At 42.4% G+C, this 17,235-nt stretch overlaps 1 protein-coding gene across 4 annotated transcripts in view; it reads left to right on the top strand.

The window, feature by feature from the left end:
• The window catches only part of CPPED1 (calcineurin like phosphoesterase domain containing 1), a 103,547-nt gene extending 86,756 nt beyond the window's left edge, over positions 1 to 16,791 (top strand). For all 4 annotated transcript variants that reach the window (XM_020281315.2, XM_020281312.2, XM_075995118.1 and 1 more), the window contains one exon: positions 15,168 to 16,791. In XM_020281315.2, the coding sequence (XP_020136904.1) occupies positions 15,168 to 15,397 (230 nt within the window). In that variant the 3' untranslated portion in view covers positions 15,398 to 16,791. The remainder of the gene's footprint in view (positions 1 to 15,167) is intronic.
• The last annotated feature ends 444 nt before the right edge of the window (positions 16,792 to 17,235 follow it).

Genomic DNA, 17,235 nt, shown 5'->3' with positions numbered 1-17,235 from the left:
CAATCCTGTGGGCAGAGCTCTCATGACCTAATCACCTCTTAAAGCCTCACCTCTCAATACGGTTTCACTGGGAGTTAAGTTTCCAACATATGCGTTTTAAGGGACACATTCAAATCATAGCACATGGCTATGTTGTAGGGAAGGAAAATTTGGGGGCAAAAAATCCTTAAAGCAAAGAAATCTCTTAAGGTTATAGAGTATGCATTGGCCTTGGTGAAGGTCGTTTCAACAACCGAGCCATTGTTCCTATCCAAGCAAAATATTAAAAAGAGAGGTCGGGGGAGAATGCCAAGAGAAGGCTATGAATCCTAAGCCAGGCCAGATGTTTTATGTCACATGGACCGGACATCTGAGCTGATGCCTGGGGTGGCTAGATGTGTGGGTGTTTATGTGGCACCCACGAAGAGGAGGAGAGGCATGATCCCAGGTCCCCAGCAGGGCCCAGCCCGGGAGCAACTGGTCCCGTCTCAGTGACGTCCTTGATGGGCTTAGCTTCAGAAGGAGATAATGCCCCTCGCCCCAGCCAGGTCTACAGAGGCAGAGCTGCTTGGTGTGGGGTCTCCTTAACCCACACCAGCTTCTCTGCTGATACTGCTGTGGCCAGCAGGAACAGGTGGGCTCCTCCCCAGGGTCCTGGAGGCTCTCTGGGAAGCTACACTACTGCATGAGCTGTCCTTAAAGGACTCAAGCTCTGAAACCTTCTTACCTCCAGGTTCCCAGAGTTTTTATCGTTCAAATATTGAAAGATCATCAAACAGCCTACTTTTACATACCAGTGCAGGGGCAGAAGGAAAGCTTTTGTTCTGCCCTCTGAAGGTTCACTGCTGAAATGAACTGACAATAAACAGATTAACAGGAGAAAAAGCATGCAAATTTATTAGCATGCTTAACAGTGGGGCCATACAAAATCAGAGACTCAAAGAAGGGCCAGATGGTGGAAATTTATTTGCCCTCTTCAGAGGGGAGAAGGAGATGGGGGAAATGTAGACAATTTTGAAGGGCTGTAAGTGATTTTTAGAGGAATTGAATGGGTCCAGGAGGCAGACATTATCTTGTAAATAATTCTCTTAGGAAACTGAGTGGGAATGGCAAGTTATGGGAAGGGGAGGGGCGGAACTGCCCAGTGAACAAAGGTCATCTTACTACACAGACAGAGTCTCCTAGGTAATCTCGTGGAGCTGCCCTCAGAAGAATTGAAGCAAAGTCTATCTGGGCATGGCGATGACTTTGTCTCTTCTCTTCTCCATTGGTTAATCTTTCCTGGGTATTTGTGAGATTTCTAAGGAAGAGGTTTTAAGACAATTGCATTTCTTTTGAAAAGAACTTTCCTTGGACAGATAAGGAAATTCCATAGAGTCCCTCACTGAGCTTGGGGAGGGAAGGTCAGAGAGACCTTGAGGCTGTTTCTTTAGTTCAGCATATGAAAGCGCCTTATTGGGGCATCATTTCCTGAGCCTCCAACACCAGAAACACAGTTTTCAGGATTTCAGAGACTAGCTCTGAGATAGGGCTGTTATCCTGGATGAAACAAGTAAAGGATATATTATTGAGTGAATAAGAGCCAGTTGTAAATCCATATATGGTATATCTCATTGAGATTATATGTATGTGTATATATTTCTATATATTTATATCTAATATAAGTATATTAGCATAGTTACTTAAATTATCTGGAAAATAACACACTAAACTCAGAAAATAAGAAGAGGAATTTCAAGAGGTTTTCCTCCCCCTGTTTTTTTGTTTGAGGGTCTATAGTTTTACAATATTTGATTTTATTTTTAGCAAGCATATATTGCTCTTTTTTGAAAAAAATTTATCCGGAAATATTTTCAGGCTTTCAAAAAAGTGGCGAGAATAAGAATAGTAAAAAGAATACCTATATTCCCTTTACCCAGATTTATCAGCCATTAACATTTTACCCCAGTGTCTTTATTATTTGTTTACTTTCTAGAGCTACTGCAAATACATATATCAATAACATTTTTCTGATCTGTTTGAGGGTAAGTTGCTTACATCTTATGTGTGTGTGTTTCTTATTTTCCCGTCTTTCTGACACAAAAGGTAGCCTACTGTATATGCTTTTCTTCACTTTATGCAACTGTTCTCCTGAGGAATCACTCCTAATCAGTTCACGGAGACTTTCCTCGTGCTGTCCTACAGCCGCGGTGTGTGTGTACCACACTGCGTGTGCGCCACACTGCGTGTGCGCCACACTGCGTGTGCTCCACCCACCTGCTCTCCCAAGGCGGTGCTTTGCTTCCGAAGGCAGCAGAAACAATGATGCTACATCATGGAAAGAAAATTTAAAGCCACTGAAAAGAGCAAGCTGCAGCTCTCATAGAAAGTCTTTGTTATTTTTAAAGTAGGTTGGGGCAATGGGAAAAGCCACATGGCTAGTGAGCCCTTGGGCTTTTTGCTTAACTCCTACTGGGCTGTTCTGACATCTCACAAACATAACAGTGAGGTCGTGAGGTCCAGCTGAAGCAACTGTCTTAGGTCAGGGCTCCTAGCAGCAAAGCCTGAGACAGGGATGGAGCTGGCTCCTGAGATCCGAGGAGCGAGGAGACAGGACGGGGAAGGGGGCACAGCCAGGCACAGAGGGGGCTGTCCTCTGACATCAGCCTGAGCCGGGGGAGCCCCAGAGCACTGGCTGGCCCACGGAGTCGGCCCCACCCTGAGGCAAGGGTGCCAATGCCCCCACCCCCATGCACGATAATATGTTTTAGGAGTGGTGAAGAAATTAAAGTAATACACACAAAGAGGCTTGTTCACAGTGCCTGGCCCATAGTAGGTCTTCAGTAAATTACTGCTGTTGCTATTATTGCTATTCCCTTATCCTTTTTCTTTCTTTTTTGCAACAGTTTTACTGAGATATAATTCACATACCATACAATTCCCCTGTCTTAAGTGTACCATTCGATGGTTTTTAGTGTATGTTATACATCCATTACCAGGATCCATTTGAGGACACTTTTATTTCATTACTCCATAGAGAAGCACTGTCTCCTTTAGCAGTCACTCCCCCATTTCCTCCCAAACCTCCTCCGCCGCAACTCCCTGCTCTAGAAATCTGCTCTGTGTCTCTATGGGTTTGCTGTCCTGGACATTTCGTATAAATGGAGTCATGTTTATGTTGGGGGGGTGGGGTGGGCTGAACCCTCCCAGCAGGCACAGGTGGGCTCAACATCCTGTAAACAGGGCCTGGAAGGGACACATCTGCCATCTAAGTCCCGTGGACGGGCTTTGTTCCCAGGAAGATGAAAAGGGTCATCCAGCATGATCAAAGGACATGGAGGACAGCAGTTCCTCAGCAATTCTGGATAAGTAGAAACTTATTTTAGGTCCTTCCAGATAGTCTCCCTTCTAATCTTTGCAAGGCTCTTGTGAGGTCACCAAGGAATGAACTGTCAATGATTAAACTCTCAAACCCTCGGTGGGAATTTAAATTGGTTAAGTTTTTTTGAAGAACAATTTGACAGTCATATCAAAAGTCCAAAAAATAGTAATATGAAGACTGAATTTCTCCCCAAAAAGGAAAGGAGGCCTGTCTGCACCACTTCTTTTTAACATTGTGTGGGAGACCCTAACCATTGCAGAGGCAAGAAAGATAAATAAGAAACAAAAAGATAAGACGTAAAACTGTACTTATTTGTATTTAATGCGATTTTTTTAACTTAGAAAATCCCAGGGATCTACAAAATAATTAGTAGAACTAATCAATGAATTTAGCAGGGTCTCAGGATGTAAGGTTAATAGGCAAAAATCAATTCTTATATAGTCTCAGCAAACAATTAAGTGAAATTATAAAAATAATTAAATTTATCATAGCACCATGAAGCATAAAATACTATAGATTCAACAAAACCCAAATCAAAATTACAACAGTTTTATTTTTTATAGAAATCAACATGCTGATTCTGAAATTTATATAGAAATGCAAAGCACCTAAAATAGCCAAAATGGCTGAAGTAGATTTACTACATTACTTTTTTAGATGGAAAGCTCTTGCTTGTAGAATAATTGATCTGTATTGTGTTCATTAAAGCAGTGTTCTTTTTGGGGTAAATAACACTTGTCTCTCTTGCTTAAAATCACATCCATGGTTTTATAAATGAAGCTACAAATTACTCTTTCCCTTGTTGTTTCCTTTATTTTGGAGAAACATGGAAACTTCCAGTTTTGGAAATTTAGGAAATCTTGGCTGGACTTTGCCCAAATGTATTTCTTTCAATGGTGCGATTTTCTTCATGACTGGGTGTGGCCTCCCTCCTGTGTTTGTGAATAAAGTTTTATTGAATTACAGCCACATGCACAAGCTCACATACTGTCTATGGACAAGTTGAGCAGTTGAGACTCCGGTGCCCGGCAGGCGGCCAGTCTGCGGGAGCCTTTGTTTGTATTTGGTGGCTGCTGCTTCCAGACACCTTGACTTCCCTTCTTTGCCAGTGATATTCCCCACGCCTAATGGGTCTGTGCTTTACCTCCACTTGGCAGGTGTTTTGATAAAGAGTGCTGACTCTGGGGACAGACTCCTGGGTTCAGATCCCTGCCTTTCCACTCACAGGCTGAGTCAGGCAAACTGCTGAATGCTTCTAAATCTTGGATAATAAAATCACAGATGATAACTGTGCCTCCTTCATAAGGAAATTCTGGAGATTAAATGAGTTTAAAACGTGTAAAGTGCCTAGAACAATGTGTAGGCAGATAGTGAACACTCCATAAATATGATGATGATGATGATGATTACTATTCTAATATAATCCTCCTTCAGGCCCCAGGTCAGACATGAGCAGAGAACTAGGAGAGTGAAGGGTATATTTAGGTCAAAGCCACCCTCTCCAGGAAGCCTTCTTGCAGGGCCTGCAGCCCCATGACCTTTTGGCACTTTGCACCTCTAAGATGGTAGACAAAACATGTGCTTCTGAGTCAGCCTGGTCCAGGTACATATCCTAGCTGTGTGACCCCAGGCAAGTCACTTAACCTCTCTGGGCCTCAATCCTTCATCTGTAAAAGGGGATAATCTCTTCCTCATGGGGTTCCTTATGAGGTTTAAGTGAGATGATGCATGCGTAAAGTGAAGCTCACAGATGTTCAGTAAATAAAACACTGCTAAATTATGCTGTCACTCTCTGCATTCTGTTTCGAATGGCTCTTTCCATTTCTTTCCATTACTACCCAGCTGTGGACCTTGAGCTCTTGATTGCTAGGGGTGGTGCCACTGCATTCCAGCAACATCTGGCCCCAAGAGGGAGCTCAGCAAATGTTTGTTGCCTCGAATGGACTGAAGAAACAGCCCCCTGCCTCAAGTTCCCAGGGGACCTGGGATAAGGGATAAGATGTTGAGTTGGAAAATGAGGGAGTCACTTCTTGGGTTGGAACCAGATCCAGAAGAAGCCTGGTGAGTATTTGGTTGTGGGAGTTTCTGAGTCTATTTCTCAGCTCCCATGGGGCCCAGGTGTTTTAAACACTGAACGGGTTCTCTTCCTACCTCAAGTAAGGGCAACCAATGAAGCAGAGTGGGAGCATGGAGCAGGTCTCTTCCTTCCCCCATGTCCCCCAGCAGTCCTGGGCCACAGGCATTTAGGCAGAGTTTCATACCAGTGAAATTCTGTGAGAGTGCGCATACTGGAATCGAGAGCTCCCAAACTGGCAACTCAGAAGCCCTAATTTAACAGCACAGAACCTCTTCCGGAATGAGTCAGGTGGGGCTTAACCACGGCTTCCTGTTCGCAGCCTGCACCTTCTAGACCCACTTAAGAAACATCTGTCCTCTGCCTCGTGGCCGCCACTGGCCGGGATTTCTGGCTCAAAGCCTACGCCTGAGCTGCCTGCTGAGGGAAGTCTGTGCCTGCAGGAGGGATTGTTTATCTCTGCTTTCTGTGCATTCATACCCACCCTTTCTTCTTTTTTTTTAACGTTCCTTTTCTCTCTCTCTCTTTTTTTAATGAGTCACATTTTTTCCCCTGCTACCGAACCAGGATAAATTGAGTGTGAGTGATGATTTATAGCACAGTTTTCACTGTTGCAGCTGGCAATGTGAAGATGCATAGCATTTTCATAAATGTATCCTCACACAGGAGAAAAGTAAATGCTGGCTGGGCAGGGTGGCTCACACCTGTCATCCATCCTTTGGGAGGCCGAGGTGGGAGGATCACTTGAGGCCAGGAGTTCACAACCAGGCTGGGCAACATAGCAAACAATTAAAAAATGAGTGGGGCATGGTGATGCACTCCTGTAGTCCCAACTACTTGGGAAGCTGAGGCAGGAGGTTCACTTGAGCCCAGGAGATGGGGTTACATTGCCACATTCCAGCTCGGGTGACAGAGTGGTACCCTGTATGGGGGAGAAAAAAAAAAAAAGTAAATGCTGTCCAAATAGAATTTATTTGCCCTTTCCAGGCCTAAGTCAGTAACACTAAGACATTGAGGAAGTCAGTTCTAAATACTACAATATCAGAATTGTACTGGGTTGCACATCCCGATTTCTGGATTGATTTGAAGCAAGTTTACAATATTCGAATATTAAATTATATGGAGATTGTATCCCAATCCTCTGATTGATTTGAAGTGCATTTGAATCAAGACAGCTTAAAAATAACTTTTATAGCATCTTCATGACTTGATACCATGGAGAAATAAATACAAAGCCGATGCCACAGAAGTCGAGCTCTGTTGATGCAGTGGTTGTCTTTGCTGGGAAATCTCCTAGCAGTAATTTAAAAGGATGCTTGTCATCTCCGTACAGCAGTTCATAATTCAAAAGCAATCTGTATGTAATACTCAATTAAAGAGCCATAGAGGCATGTCAGCCTCGGATGACTGATGCACGGCCTGAATGGAAATTCTGCACAACTCCTGAAAACACCACTAAAATCAATCCGCCGTCAGGGAAACCGTGATTTATTAATACATGCCTTACCTCCATTGAGTTGTGAATCGATGCTTCCCTATCAAAAGCTAATAGAAAGCCGGAATGGGTGAAACTTCGTACACGTCCTCGCAGCCGGTCGGCATGAAAAGGACAGGATGTAACTCGGACAAGAGCCTGTGCGTTGCCGTGCTGTGTCTGTACCCCACTGCAGCAGTCACAGCTGGCCTGCCCTGGACATGGCCTCCTGGGGCAATGACAGGCTTAGTACCGACAGCCATGCTGCCCTCCAGACTTCAGCTACCCACGAGATAGGGGTCATCATCGTTTGTCTTACAAATGTGGAAATGGGAACCCACAGAGGTCAGTCATGGGCCCAAGGTCCCAAAGCAGAGCAGGCTCTGATGTCCGAGCACCCGAGTTCTGATTCCAGCCACCCTGTGGTGTAGCTGTGTAGCTTTGCATTAGTTTTATAACTTCCCTGGGCCTCTGTTTTCTCATTTTTAGGGTGAGGGTGATATGAGTCCCCAGGACATAGGTGCATTGGGAGAATTCAGTGAGATGGAACATGAAAAGTACTGCGTGCCCACGTGGCACAGCCTGTCACCGTGCCAGTCTCCTTCTGGGCCTGTCCTCAATCCACTCTGCTTCATTGGTTGCCCTTACTTGAGGTAGGAAGAGAACCTGTTCAGTATTTAAAACACCTGGGCCCCCTGGGAGCTGAGAAATAGACTCAGAAACTCCCACAACCAAATACTCACCAGGCTGCTTCTGGATCTGGTTCCAACCCAAGAAGTGACTCCCTCATTTTCCAACTCAACATCTTATCCCTTATGTTTCAGTTTTCACTGGGCCGGCCAAGAACACCCCAGAGCCTTGAACTCACCACCAGAACCCGGGAAGAGGGAGTTAGTCATATCTTCCTACTTTTAAAACAAACTCTGGCCTCCCGCCTGTCCACCCCTTTGTAGACTTACCACACAGTCATTGCTTGATTTCTCATTCAGGACCCCAAAATGCCAAGCTCCTCATTGGAAAATCTCTTTGCCCAGAAGGCAGAAGGTCCCCTGGGAACTTGAGCAATCGCAGTCACTGATCCTATCTCTGTGACTGCCAATCAATATGGCATGAAATTTAAACATAAATGAGTTTTTACAGCTAATTATGGCTAATGCGAGCTCCTTTCAGAGTGCCAGACATAATAACACAAAATATTACAGTTTGCAACTATGATGAGTTAGGCATAAAGAGCCAAAATCCACAAACATAATTTAGCATGCAAAAAATAATAATGCTAAGTGCTTTTTGTCCAGCCATTTGGAGCTCCCCCAGGCGGGGCTGATTGTACCTCCTCCCATTTGAGCCTTGGATGGAACAGCCTATAAGCCTTTGAACCCACAGGGAGGCTGCAGAAGCAGCAGTCATTCCCATGGTCTGTCTGCGCAATCAGAGCTGTTCAGCTCTTCCTATGTAGCCAGGACCCACGAGTTCCAGCTGCAGCCTGTGAACTGCACGGCTCGGGCCCTGGAGTGATGGTGCCTACATCCTGCAATCCATCTGCCACGCTGCCCCTGCCCCGTTCACACCACCCTGACGTTTTGTTCCTGATCACCAGATCGGTTCATGCTCGTTGTAAGCATTACACTACAGTAATAAAACAGGGAGACAGTGATGCCCTGCTCACAGGCACCGCTTATGTATACATCATTTTACAAACACGGATCACACAGATTTTTTTTTTTTTTTTGGCAGCTTGCTATAAATACTTAATAGTATCTTTGGCGCTTTTCGATGTCAGTAAATGTAAATCTGCCTCTTTTTTCAAATGCAGGCACTATCGTTTAACTAGTCTGCTGTAATGAACATTACTGATAGTACCTCAGTGAAGATTGTACCATATATTTATGCCCACAGGTACAACGCATATCTTTGGGCTGCCCTCTCGGGATTTCTGAAGGATAAATTTTACCAACATGATTTTGCTTGGTCAAGGGGAATGTACCATAAGATATGAAATAGCATTGCCAACATGTCCCCCGTGCAACGAGTTGCATCTGTCCGCATTCTCAGTCATTGGAAATACAGCCATGCATCGCTTGAAGATGGGGAAGACGGGGACACGTCCTGAGAAATGTTTCCTTAGGTGATTTTTTCGTGTGAACATCATAGAGTGCACCTACACAAACCTAGAAGGCAGAGCCTGCCACACACCTAGGCTGTATGGTGTGGCCCATTGCTCCTAGGCTACACCCCTGCACAGCATGTCACTGAACTGAATGCTAGGTAACTGTAACAGAATGCTCAGTGTCTGTGTATCTAAACATATCTAAACACAGAAAAGGTGCAGTAAATATGCGGTATTACAGTGCTACGTGACGATCACGGTAGCATATGCGTCTGTCACTGACAAACATGGATGAGCACGTGCACATACCTGTGGCTGTTTGTCGTCACCCTCAGCCGTTTCTAGTAGGGAAAGCTGAGTCCTCATCCTTTGCGCTGCCAGCCATGCCCCCGAGCTGCCGTACTGCCACGCCTGCCCACAGGTGGTCTCCCGCAGCAGGTGGCCATCGTCCCAGAGCTTTGGATAAAATCTCCCAGGATCCCACTTACCAGAAGCAAACATTGCAAACATTTTAGACGTATTTCCTTCCTGCCCTTTCTCTTTCTCTCTCTTCTTTCCTTATTTTCTTTCTTCCTTGTCTTTCATCACCACCATTCTCAATCCCTGTTTCTTTCCTTATTCCCCAGAGCGAAACTGATAAAAAAATTATTCAGATCCTGGAAAAGATGACATTAGGAAAAAACTAAGTGAATCTGACTGAAGACTTTAGTTAATAATACCGTATCAATATTGATTCACTAATTGTAACGAAAGTACCATCCTAACATAAGATGTTAGTGAATGGGGGAAACTGGGTATGGGGAATCATGTCCTCGTGATTTGTCTACAAATATGAAGTTCTAAAATCCAAAGTTTTATTTTTAAAAGTCTGGATAATTTACAGTTAGTCCTCATAATCTCCTTAGGCTCCTCTTGGCTTGTCACAGTTTCTCACACTTTCCTTATTTTTGATGACCAACCTTGACAGTTTTGAGGAGTGCTGGGCGGGTATTTTAGAGGCTGCCTCTCTGCTGGAATTGGATGGGTTTTTTTTCCCTCATGATTAGACTGGGGTGATGGACTTGGGGGAGGAAGACCACAGACATGAAGTGCCATTTTCATTGCAGTCATATCGAGAGCACATACTAATCGTGACTTATCACTGTTGATGTTTGTCCAGCATCTCCACTGGGAAGATACTCTTTAAAAAAAAAAAAATCCTCCTTTATACTGTTCTCTTTGAAAGGAAGTTACAATGCACAGCCCACACCTAAGAGGTGAGCGGTTATGCTCTACCTCTTGGAGCGTGGAGTTATCTACATAAACTATTTGTTATTCTTCTGTATAGGGAGCTTTGTCTCTCCCTGCCCATGTGTGTATTTAATCAATTTATATCAGTATGGAGCTGTGGATTTTTTTATGCTTTGGATTATAATTCAGTCAGTACTAGTTTATTTTATTGCTCTAAATAAGGGTTGTTAGGAGCCCTTTCGTTTGATTCCAGTGTCCCCTGACATAGTCCTATCATTGTGGGGTTTTGTTTTGTTTTGTTTTTCAGCACTTTCTGACTTCCTGGCACAAGATGCTCCAAGCTCATCTTGTGTATTTCCTACAGTCAGCCATTTCTCCAAGGATCCATTGTGCCTCTTAGGAGAGAATGGTTATTAGGGACCGAGGTCTGGGTGCTGGGTGTGCTCATTGCTAGCATGTGTCCTGGCCTCGAGGTGCTCTGGGCTGACAGAACGAAAGAAACGGGTGTCTGTATACTAGCCTGTGTGTATACACATACGTAAATATTTGCTGTGCAACTCTCTGTGGTGATATTAAGCTAAACATGAATTCATACTCTCTCCAATTCTAATCCATTACCCCATGGATCATTTTAGCTTCCTCCTCGTCCCATAATTTTTTTCTTTTTTTGCATTTTGTTTATTGACCTATAATTCACAAACCATAAAATTCACTCTTTTTAAAGTACAAAATTCAGCAATTTTAATATATTCACAAGATTGTGCAACTGTCACTACCATCTAATTACAGACCATTTTTACCATTCCAACAAAGAAACCCCCATTCCCATTGCCCCCAGCCCCTGACAACCACCAGTCTACTTTCTTTCTCTATGGATTTACCTATTCTGGACATTTCATGTAAATAGAATCGTATAATATGTGGCTTTTTGCATCTGGCTCACTTCATTTAGCTTAATATTTTCAAGGTTCATCTACATGGCCGCATGTATCAATACTTCATTCCTTGTTATGGCTAGACACCAGTCCACTGTGTGAATAGACCAGTTTTTGTTTATCCATCATCAGTTGATGGGCATTTAGGTTGCTTCCACTTTTAAGCTATCATGAAAAATGCTGCTATGAACATTCACGTACAACTTTTTGCACAGACATATGTTTGTATTTCTCTTGGGTATATACCTAGGAGTGAAATTGCTTGATCATGGTCACCATATGTTTAACATTTGAGGAACTGCCAAAGTGTTTTCCAAAAAAGCTGCACCATTTTACATTCCCACCAGCACTACATGAAGGTTCTAATTTCTCCAGATCCCTGTGAATACTTGTTACTTTCCATCTTTTTGATTATAGCCTTTCTAGTGTGTATGAAGTGGTATCTCATTGTAGTTTTTGTTGCATTTCCCTAATGATTAATGATTTGGAGTATTTTTTAATGTGTTTATTGGACATTTTTATGTCTTCTTTGGAAAAATGTTTGTTCATACCCTTTGCCCACCTGTTAATTGGGTTATTTGTCCTTTTTTGTAAAGATTCTTTATGTTTTCTGGATATTAGACCCTTTTCAGATATATGATCTGGAAATATTTTCTCCCATTCTATGGATTATCTTTTCTTTTTTTTTGATAATGTTTTTTGAAGCACAAAACTTTTTAATTTTGATAAAGTCCAATTTGTTTTTAGTTTGATTGCTTACACCCAAACATCTTTAAGAAGCATGATAATTATACATTTTTTCCTAGCAAAGTATCAAGTTATTCACTATTTTCATCTTCCTTCTAAATATGACAATAACTTTTATATGTATTAATTATCCCTTAACCTCCCATCTTGGCAGTTTTTAGTTCTAGTTTCACTTTTAACATTAAAAACTGGGATTTTTTCAAAAAAATAATCAGCAATTAATTGAATTATCAGTGTTCGTTCAGCATTGTTTTTTAATATGTCATCTCTTCCTCTGCTGAAACATATCTCATAATAATTCTTTTAGTGAAGATTTGTAAGTGGTAAACTCTTAGTCTTTATATTTCCAAACATGTCTATATTTTGGCCTCAAAACTTAAATGATGGTTTAGCTAGGTATAAAATTTGAGGTTCATAGATGTTTGCCCTCACTCAGCAATTTGAAGGCATTACTCTTTGAATCAGTTACTGCTAAGATGCCTGCTATCTAATTGCGATTCCTTTATAATATTTTTACCACGGTTATCTTTTGAAGGTTTTTCTCTTTTCTTTGATGTACCACAATGTTATTGTACTATATATTAGTATGAATTAATTTTTATGTTTCCTGGTTGATACTTTCTGAAGACCCATGTCTTCTTTCTGGAAAACTTCTATTATTATTCAAATTCTTCTCACTATTATTTCCTCTGGTTCCAGTTCCTCTTAAACATCTGTTGATGCCTCTTCATCTGTCCTTTGGGTTCTTTGAACTTCCATGTTCTTTCTGCTTGTGTCTGGGTCTCTGTACTGTATGCTGTTCATTTCCTCACTTCTACCTCTTAATCCACTGATTTCATCTTTGACTAGTGTGTAGTCTAGAATTTATCTCATTTGTCAAGGGTTGGTTTTATTTTTAAATTTTAATGGGTATGTCTTTTGTGTCTACCATTTCTAAATTTTCATTACCTACTATTCTCATTCAATTTATGCCTGTTTTGTTCCATAACCTATTTTGTATGGATATTAGTCATTTTACTAAGGACCCTGTGATATCGCAAACATTTATTTTAAATATTTGTCAGATAGTTTTAAATAATTAATCTACTCTGGAGTGAATTTGTGTTCTTGATTGAAGAGTTTGTAGACTGTCTTACTTAGCATGAAATGTCTTCATAGGCAGTAGAAATTTTACTTGCATGTTCAATTTGAGTAAGAGGTATTTTTTATTTTTGTTTTTCCCTCAAGGACTAACTTCTCCTTTTCTAGTGGTTTTGGTTACCTACACTCCACCCCCATTCAGTAGCAGTTTGGGGCCCCACAGTAATACTGGGGAATCATGTTTCAGTTCCTAGACATAAGCCTGTGTCTCCCCTTCCTTCCTAGCCCCTCAGGTTGCTATAAGCCCTCACCCACCGGTGTGCTGGAGATAGTGCCTACCAGCTCATTAGGACCAACTAGTAAATTCTGAGGAATGTTGTAAGCTGGTTGTTAAATGGCCATTATTAAAAATTAAACTATACAAATTCACCATTAAATAAATTATATTAAAAAGCAAAGGTAGGCCGGGCGCGGTGGCTCACGCCTGTAATCCTAGCACTCTGGGAGGCCGAGGCGGGCGGATTGCTCAAGGTCAGGAGTTCAAAACCAGCCTGAGCGAGACCCCGTCTCTACCATAAAAATAGAAAGAAATTAATTGGCCAACTAATATATATAATATAAAAAGCAGCCGGGCATGGTGGCTCGTGCCTGTAGTCCCAGCTACTCGGGAGGCTGAGGCAGGAGGATTGCTTGAGCCCAGGAGTTTGAGGTTGCTGTGAGCTAGGCTGACGCCATGGCACTCACTCTAGCCTAGGCAAGAAAGCGAGACTCTGTCTCAAAAAAAAAAAAAAAAAAAAAAAAAAAAAAGCAAAGGTAATAAATACTCAAAACTTATCACTTTCTAATTCTTTTGCTTCCTAATACTATTATCTATGCTTTTGAAGTTGTTTACAGCTTTGGGGGTTTTTTGTTTGCCTTTTGTTTTGTTCTGTTTTCTACAGACAGGGTCTCACTGTCACCCAGGCTGGAGTGCAGTGGCACAATCATAGCTCACTGCAGCCTCCAACTCCAGGGCTCAGGTGATCTTCCCTCAGCATCCTGAATAGCTAGGATTACAAGTGCATGCCACCATGCTAATTTATTAGTATATATCATTGTTGTTATTATTTGTAGAAATGAGGTCTTGCTGTGTTGCCCAGGCTGGTCTCAAACTCCTGGCCTCCAGTGATCCTCCCACCTCAGCCTCCCAAAGTGCTGGGATCACAGGCATGAACCACCTCACCCTGTGGCCGCTTTTGTATCCTTATGGTGGAAACACCATATAATGGGGCACTACTGGGCATCTCTTTCCACATCCAGCTCGATGACATCGCAGTGGCAACTCGAAATCGGCCATGATGGGAGTATTTACACCATGGAAATTAGTAAACATTACAAATCAGCTCCATTTTTAAATAAGCTGTTAAACATTTGCCAGCATACCACTGCGGCAGCCCCAGGCAGCAGACAGCCCCGGCGTTCCTCAGTCTCTCCTTCCCTAAGCAGACCCTCCCCGTGTTTCAGACAGGAAGCCGGGCTTTATTCTCCCATCTCTGAAAATGCTTTGACTACAGGATCTTCTAAGAGCTTCACTCCTGGCAACATTTTACTCCTACTCATTACTTTGCCTTTCTGTTTTGATTTTGATCCATAGAGCTGTTTGCTTTGTTTTTGAGCCCAACTGTGTCCTTGGGTTTTTCTGTTTTCCATTTTATCTATCACAGCTGTAAGTTTGCAGCAGATGAGGCACATCAAATGTCGAACACGCTCTGCAACCTTGATTAGAACTCCACAAGCATCATTTTAATAGACATATAGACATCCTGCAGATGTTTATGTGGGCCTCAGTATGTACCGTTTTCTTTCGTCTTCTTCATCTCTTCCCAAAGTCATTCATCTTATTTTGGGATAAATGACTTTATCCCAAAGTCATTCACCTTCTCTCAATCCCTAGTGCTTTCTCTTACCACTTATGGCAAACATATTCATTATATATTGTACATGCAGATTATCCTTGAAAAGATTCTAGCTGGCACATGTGCTGCCTTTGTGTTTATTAAACATGGAATGATATCATGCATTTGATATATTAACTATATATAATGATATATTTAATATATGACTGTTCACAGAATAAAACACAGGAACCTCCCCTGCCTGGGAATCCTTGGGCCCCTAACGTCTTTTTCCCTTCCCTGCAGGTGTCCGAGCCGTGTTCTCAGGCCACTACCACAGGAACGCTGGGGGCACCTACCAGAACCTGGACATGGTGGTGTCGTCGGCCATCGGCTGCCAGCTGGGCAAAGACACCCATGGGCTCCGCGTCGTGGTGGTCACTGCCGAGAAGATCGTCCACCGGTACTACAGTTTGGATGAGCTGAGTGAGAAGGGAATAGAAGACGATCTGATGGATTTGATGAAGAAAAAGTGATCGCCCTTTATGATCGGTTCGTGTTTCACTTCCAAGGTTTTTTATTTTGCCAGGAACAGCAGCTGCACACAACCCCTTGTTGAAATATAAAAGTAGACCAGGCAGGTTGGTGAATTTATGTCCTCCTGTATAAATCAGAGATCTAGGTCCTATCTTGAATTATATTCCAAATGGAACTGCACTCTGGAAATAATTTTTTTAAATGGTACTAGACTATCTCTGCACAGATGTTTGAATAAATTCTCTTAATGGCGTGTTTCTCAACTCTGCCTTTGAATTAGATTGTTTTCTGATAGCACTGATCAATGTCTACCTGTCAAGCTCAATTCCAACCTGATATCCAAATGTGATCTTTGATAATTCCTTGAACAAACTGTATCTGATTGTACTAAACTGTAGTGATTATTCCAAAAATGCCAGGCAAAACAAAGGTTCTCCTTTGCTTCCTGTCAAAACAAAAAGATGTCTCTCCCATCACTAGGGCCATGTGGACTTATTTTAACAAGGAAACCAGTAGCCAACATTTGCTGTTAAATTCTGAGACTCCTATTTTTGCTGATGATAGAAACAGAATACAGTTGATACAAGTCAGGTCTTGAAATTGCCTTCCTGGTGCCTGCAAAAATCATCTTTGCACGTAAATTGGTCATTTACGAAAATCTCATCGAAGAGACTAAAACCAAGACCCTAAAATGCCGCCCATGCTGTCGCTTGGAAGCACATTTTGAGTTTGTTCACAGTCACATTCTGGCACTGTAGCAGCTCCGCAGATGAGCGGTTCTGTGGGATGGGAATGTCCCTCCAATTATGAGACTCTCAACTGTGTCGACTTTGACAGAAAAAGTGGGAATTTATGCAGAGTTCTCAAAAGAAAACAAAGCAGAAAATCTGGTGGCAAAAACAGTGATTCCAGCCACATCATCTAAATTGGCAATGACTTCGATCAAATACGCCAGTGCAATATCCCTTGACAAAAGAGTGTAGGGTATTTAAAATCAGCGTTGTTTTAATGTAATCGACTTTACTGCACCTTCTCAGCGGCTCCTGAGCACTGCGTGATATTATCTTTCTCTGCAGTTGTCCTGGCGGACAGGTAACCTAGGTACCCCGAATCCTGGCAGCAAAACTTGACAGCGTTATGCAACAGCATTCAGTGATCCCAAAACAACTTTAAAAACTTACTGGTTACCAATGGACCTCAAAGTCCATTAAATTGAAACACTTTCTCATTAAAAAGTTTTAGTCAACATAGCAAAACCATGAGAGACCAAACAGATAACTGAGTTTGTAGATTCATAAAGAACAAAAGCTGAAAAGTTAATTATACGACAGATTGGTGACACACCACAGCTCGTTGTTATGTGGCACAAGAAAATTAAAATTTTTCAAAACCAGAGTGCTCTCCTTTCAGTTTTTTGCTGCATCCTTGTTTCGTGCTCGTTTTTGTTTACAGCAGGTGCGGGGATAAGAGGTGGAGGAGTTGATTGTGACGTGGTGACACTTGGGTGGTAAACAAGGAGGCGCCAAGTCCAGGATGGGGGGGCCTATGGAGGGGCAATGGGAACTGTTTAAGCACAGTGAACAAAGGAGGCGTTGTCGTCATGGTACACGTGCAAAACACTTGGGATTGTGGCTCTCGGGTTTGGGGAAGGATATGGAGATAATTACAAGTAATGGAAATGAAACTTACTGAGTCGCCTCCCCCAAAAACCTAAGAAATAAAAAATCTAATTCAAAACGCCCCAAGAATATGCTAAAAAAAAAAAGAGAGAGAGAGAATCCTGAATTACCATTTTTTAAGGAACCAAACAGCAGTATTCTACAATTGCAAGCGGTTC

Source organism: Microcebus murinus, chromosome 19 (assembly GCF_040939455.1).
Source record: "Microcebus murinus isolate Inina chromosome 19, M.murinus_Inina_mat1.0, whole genome shotgun sequence".
In the NCBI taxonomy this organism is placed as follows: Eukaryota; Metazoa; Chordata; class Mammalia; order Primates; family Cheirogaleidae; genus Microcebus; species Microcebus murinus.
Note: the sequence above shows the minus strand (reverse complement) of the source record. Positions and strands in the feature narration are given on the sequence as shown.